This window comes from Myotis davidii, unplaced genomic scaffold (genome assembly GCF_000327345.1).
Source record: "Myotis davidii unplaced genomic scaffold, ASM32734v1 scaffold556, whole genome shotgun sequence".
Classification (NCBI taxonomy): Eukaryota; Metazoa; Chordata; class Mammalia; order Chiroptera; family Vespertilionidae; genus Myotis; species Myotis davidii.
In genome coordinates this window covers 762,145-768,466 of record NW_006287671.1, presented here as the reverse complement: position 1 = coordinate 768,466, position 6,322 = coordinate 762,145, and the positions used below count along the sequence as shown (strand labels likewise).

The window sequence follows — 6,322 nt, the reverse complement described above, 5'->3', positions numbered from 1 at the left end:
CCCACACAGCATCATGCACCCATCATCCAAAGTAAAGTCTCTCTCTGTCCCCATTTATCCCCTTGCCCTCTTCTACCTACCCCCTACCCCTTTCCCGCTAGTTATCACCATACTGTTGTCTGTGCCTCTGTGGCTTATACATAGTTGTTGTTGTTTTTGCTTAATCCCTTCACCTTTTTTTTTTCACTCAGCTTCTTATGTCAGCTACCATGATGATCATAATAATGATATAATAGATTTAGGAAAAATTTAATAAGCAGCCCAAGATCACACCTTTGAAGCTTGGGATTTGAATGAAAGTCTGCCCAAGTATAAACCCTATAATTTATCCACTATATTGCCGCCCCTAAGCATGTGGCTGGAAGTGAAGACAGGATAATAAAAACACATGGCTAATCCTCCACAGCACCTTCTCTGATGTCAGATGGGGACAGCATTAAATAAGTCACAAAGCACAGAAAAAGGCACATGCCAAGCACTTGGCAAAGGTGTGATAATTGTCTTCTCTGGTACTTGAGCTGTGAGTGGCTCTCTCACAAAAAGCTTTTGCAAATGTCTAAATATACACTAAACTCTCTCTACAGTCTATATACAAACAACATGGTAATGATTCCTTAAAAGCTAGTTTTGGGTCAACTTGTTCTAACCAAGATCATTTCCCTCGATTTGCCTAATTAGTTTGGATGTGGTTGTTTGTTTGTTTTTAATCTTTATTTCTAACATTTTCATGAAGAGATCATCGTATTTTAGCTCTAGGTTTCTCTACCCTATTACTATGTCCAGACTTCTGTGGATAGAAGGAGAATACCTAAAGAAACAAATTCAAACTATTTCACCGATAAGGAACCTGGGATGGAGAAAGGTTGGAGGGCTAGCCCTGAGTCCCAGGACCTCTCTGAAGTCCCACAGTAGTCTCTTATCACTTTGGAAAGTACTTGAATGGCATTCAGGAGATCTGAGTCCTTATGTTTGCAGAACACTTTGCCTTTCCCAGCTGTAAGAACTAGATCAGAGCCTTCACTTCCCCAAGCCTCCATTTCCTCATTTGTCCATGCAACTAAGAATACCTGCACTGCCTTCTCTGCATTTTTAAAGAACACTTAATTCAACCGGCAGAGAAGGGGTTTTACAGCTGAAAAGTAGTTAATGGTCTGCCAACAAATATTTAGACCTATTAACGCAGCTTTAAATGTAAAGAATCCTTTAATAAACAAAGATTCCCTTGAAAATGAGAAGAATCATTTCCTCAAAAATGGTTTGATAAAAACAGACTGAAAATGTACTGTGATTGTGTTGGGGTGGGTATGGTCTTTATATGGGGACAAATAGGGGTGAGTTGGTTTGTTTAGGTGGTTGGGTTGGATGGTTGGTTGGTGTTTTGTGGTTTGGTTGGTTGGCTGGCTGGTTGGTTCATTTTTATCTGAGGATATCTCGTAGCATAAAACAAGGAGTTGCCCTCCTCTGGAAACCCAGCAAGTTTCATGGGAGCCCTTGGAACAGAAAGGTGAGTGTTTGGGGCTGTCTTCCAAGTGCTCTGACAACTTTAACTTTTGCATCAGCTAGTGGCTCTGAAACTTTTCTTCTAATTGAATAATCTCCTGGGGGGCAGAATCTCCCCAGAGTGCTTATGAGGGTGAGAGTTACATTTGGAATAGCTCACCTGCATGTGAGCCAGTGGCCTTTCACATGGAAAGAAGACATTGGTTCTGGCCAAGGCTACACACATTTCTTACCTTGAAACTCAGAAATCACAACTGACATATTTCCTAGCTTTTTCAGGAAGTATAATAGTGTTTTTACATATTCTGCCCTTTTTCCGACATATGTTTTTTCAGCAGTAATCGCAGCCCTAATAGCATTTAAAGTACATTAGCTTGCATGAATTTTTAAACACCACTTTTTATGCAATTTCATTTTCCCTCATCGCATGAACCTCATCTACTAGATTCCCCCAAAATTATCAACTCAGCATCTGACTAATAAAACCATAACCTCAATGCAGGTCTGTTTTGTTCAAACCATGGCACGGATAGACATGTAGCTAAAAATAGAAAAAGTGGTTATTCTAAACAGGAATGTGAGTCTCCAAGACAATTTTTTAAAGTATTTAATTTATGTTTAGAAATAAGAGAGTTAAGCATACTGCCTGAAGGAAGTCGGTTAGTGGCTCTCTGACAAAGTTGAGCAACATTTTTCTTGCAATTCATTAAGAATACCCTTAGGTTACATGTGGAAAATGTAGGTGCCTTAGCAGTAATCACCCCAAATTACCCAAATAAAATACTGTTTCTGTCTTAGTGCCAGAGTCTCTGAATGAACTCAGCCTTCTCTGAACCAAACTCTCCGCCATCCGAGCTACAGAGAATATGATAACTTTCACAGATCACTCAATTGGTAGTTTTCCTAACACTAAGTCGGGGTAGGGAGGAGTTTTCAAAGCCTTTGCTGAGCTCCCAGAAAGACCTAGACAGATCCTCTCCCTGAAGACCCATGAGCTGGAAAGATCTCAAACTACACTCTCAAGGTGGGAAAGGGATAGAGCCAGAGTCTGCCTCTCTAGGTAAAAAATGGATGCCTGGGGACATCCTTTCCAACTGCCTCTAAGGAGAGAAAGCCCCTGATCAGAATGAGGAAAGCAAAATGCTATGGGAGGTGGCCGACATGCAGAGAGCAGAAGCCTGGCCTGGGCCCGGGCACATGGGGGCCCAGGAAGGTCTGCGAAGCAGTGGGGGAGTTTGATTTGCAGTACCTCTCCTGCTTCCTGCCACACTCACAACGGGACCTGGTAGCCCATGTGTATCCCAGGGAACAGTGATTCTCCAAGATGCCCAGGCAACAGCAATATCAGTGTCCCTTGCGAAGTGCTACAAATACCCATTCTGGGGCCCACTGCAGACCTGTTAAATCAGAAACTCTCGGGGTGGCCCAGAAACCTGTTTCATAAGCCCTGCAGGAGTTTCTGATGCAAAGTCCAGTTTGTGAGCTACCACCATAGGATTAATTAAAATCACGGTAGTGTAGTTCCTCTTCCAAGACTTAGTTATAATTAGAGAATGGCAGATCTTTCTTCCTCCAAAGGAAATGTCAAGGGTCAGCAGGCCAAAGGGTATAAGGAGGAGGTTTGAGAGGTTTAAGTCCCAGGTGACCACTACTCCTCCCCTTCACTTTGGGTTTAGGAATCTTGGTGATGGTCACCAACCGAGGGAGAGGAGAAAACTTCAGAAACAGATCTAATCCACGTCAGAGGCCAGGGGATGCTAGGCAACTTCCTGCTATTTAATCATTCCCTTCCAAGTAAACAAGCAACATCAATGGCAGTTGTAATAAGCCATACAGATCAAGAAAACCCACCAGACCTTCTCTCCAAAGCAACTAAGACACCACTAACCCTTCTTCACAGCTTTCCCAATCTTGTGGCAATTTATGAGACCACACAAAACTCAACAATAATATATTAGTCAATATACTAGTGTAAGTTTAAACTTCAAAGCAAATGCTCTTAAACCACTAAAACTCTTGCCTACCATAGGAACATTTAAACAAGTTTTCCCCTAAAATTAATTTTCAGCTCGCTAAATGAGACCAGTGATCTATTCTTGGGCAACATAGACCCTAAATTTTAATCGCGCACTCTGAATTTTTCCGCTTCACAAAAGAAGTCACTCATTCACAAAGCAATGATGTACTACTAAATGGCTGTTACTTTGCTTCCCAATGCTGTTCAACTTCCAAAAGATGAGATTCTGAAACAGCAGTCACAGCACCAAAAGCCTACCACGGAAGATCTGGAAGTCAAAATGACCAGGAGAACCTTTCTGCACACAGTACACATGGCCATAATTAGCCTACTTCTACCAAGCCTTGCTGTCCTTTCTGATGCAAAAGGGAAACTTGGGCACTATTTGCCTATATCATTATTAGTCACTTGATACTCAAGAAACCAGTCCTATGTCTTCTGGGACAACTGTCCTCATTGGAAAGTAGGTAGTGCTGAGTAATCAACATTATTTTGCTCTGTCTTGGTTTGTAGAATCATATCCTTGTTGCTATTTTTTCAGCCTTAAAAACTAGTGATCATAAATCTAGCTGCTTCCTTCTTTAGTGGTAATTAGCATTAGTCATAAGCCAAAAATGATTCCACATAAGAAGTAAAATAAACACAACCCTTCTTACCTTTCATGCCAAACTTGGAGTGTCTTGCCAACTTCAGCAGAAACAGCATTACCAGCAGACAGAATCCCACTACAGATGCAATTACCACCACAGCATAAACCTAGAGACAGGAAGGGAGGACAGTTATGGCCTTGCTAATTAGTTTCCAATATCCAGATGATGATGATGATGACAATTAATATTCATACAATGCTTACTACTTGCTCTTCTAAGAACTGTATGTATATCAATTCACTTAATTCTCAACAACCCTACGATGATGTATGTATTATTATTTCTATTTTTCAAATGAAAAAACAGAAGTTAAAAGTTATAAAATGCATATCTAATTGAAATTATGTAGCGATATAGATATACAACAGATATATGCACAGATATATATAATATATCTATACTGAAATATAATATTAGATATATCTCTATCTCTTCCCATCTACCTACCTATCTACCTACCTGGAGAATAGAAGAATGAAATGAATAAAAAAAATACTGGTAATATTTGAAGTTGGTGAAAGATATACTGAGATTCATTTTACTGTTCTTTCAACTGTTATGCATATTTGAAAATGTTTATAATAAAAATATGTTTTAAGTTGGCTATTGTTGCTCTTAGAAGTCAGGGTCCTCTGGAGCACTGAGTGGGCTTTGAAAAGAGCAATATGGCACTTGTGGGTGAGTTAACTTGTGAAAGCTCATTAGGTTGTAGACTTACGATGTGTACACTTCTCTATATGTATGATAGAGATCAATTCAAAGGTGTTTTTTTAATTTAAAAATGTAATTGCAAGATGTGGATTCTCTAAGTTGAGAGAGTAAATGCAGAGAGTAAATTCTATGTGAATCCTGTCTCACCCCTGAGCTGGAGATCACAGAGGCACAAGTGCATGATGCTAACAAAATGCACAGTAACATTTTAGAAACAAAGATGGATGCAGGGCTGTGTATCTCCTTCCATTCCTACTGCTCACCCCAAAGCCCTGCTGCCAGGAAAAGTTTGATTCTCTAAACCAGGATTGGCAAATATTTGTTGTCTAGGCAACTGATTTCATTGCTGCTGCAAGATCTTAGGCTAAGGCAGTGGTTCTCAAACAGGGAGAATGTTGCACCCCTGGGACATTTGGAAAATTGGGGTTGTTACAACTATGGGAAAGCATCTAGTGAGTTGAGGCCAGGGATGCTGCAAAAACATCCTAAGTACCTAGAACATCATCTCACCACCACAACGATGATTTAGTCGACAATAACTATGTTGAAAAACTCTGCTCTACTGCTCTCTTCACCTCTGCCATAGTAAATGCTAACTTCCCAAAAGGTGGCTGCTTGTCAGACTAGTCTTGCAATCAGGATGAGGCTGCAAGAACTTCCTGCCAATACATGTACTGAAGCAAGAATTAAACCTTTGTTGCTTCAAGCCACTAAGATTTGGGAATTCTTGTTACTGCAGCATAGCTTATCCTAACTGCTACATCCTCACAGTGAGAAGATTAAGAATATGGGTGCTTCCTGAGTTTAAAATTTATATTTACCATTTATTAGTTTTATGACTTCAAAATTACTTAACCTTTCAGAATCTCATGATCTTCATGTGTAAAGAGGGAATATAATAATTCCACTTTGCAAGCTGTAAATCCTCAGTGAGTTAATGCAGATAATGGGCTTGGAACAGTATCTCTCTACAGTAGATACTAAATGAATGTCAGCTATCATTTTTATTGAGTTTATTGGGTGACATTGGTTAATTAAACCATATAGATTTCAAGTGTACAACTCAACAAAACATCATCTCCACACTGCATCATGCACCCATCATCCAAAGTAAAGTCTCTCTCTGTCCCCATTTATCCCCTTGCCCTCTTCTACCTACCCCCTACCCCTTTCCCGCTAGTTATCACCATACTGTTGTCTGTGCCTCTGTGGCTTATACATAGTTGTTGTTGTTTTTGCTTAATCCCTTCACCTTTTTTTTTTCACTCAGCTTCTTATGTCAGCTACCATGATGATCATAATAATGATATAAATTTAGGAAAAAAAATTTAATAAGCAGCCCAAGATCACACCTTTGAAGCTTGGGATTTGAATGAAAGTCTGCCCAAGTATAAACCCTATAATTTATCCACTATATTGCCGCCCCTAAGCATGTGGCTGGAAG

The 6,322-nt window shown here is 40.0% G+C and overlaps 1 protein-coding gene across 1 annotated transcript in view; it reads right to left on the bottom strand.

Moving 5' to 3' along the window:
• The window catches only part of NTRK2 (neurotrophic tyrosine kinase, receptor, type 2), a 326,931-nt gene that overhangs the window by 249,254 nt on the left and 71,355 nt on the right, over positions 1-6,322 (bottom strand). The window contains exon 14 of the mRNA XM_006759498.2: positions 4,174-4,273. Within this exon, the coding sequence (XP_006759561.1) occupies positions 4,174-4,273 (100 nt within the window). The remainder of the gene's footprint in view (positions 1-4,173; positions 4,274-6,322) is intronic.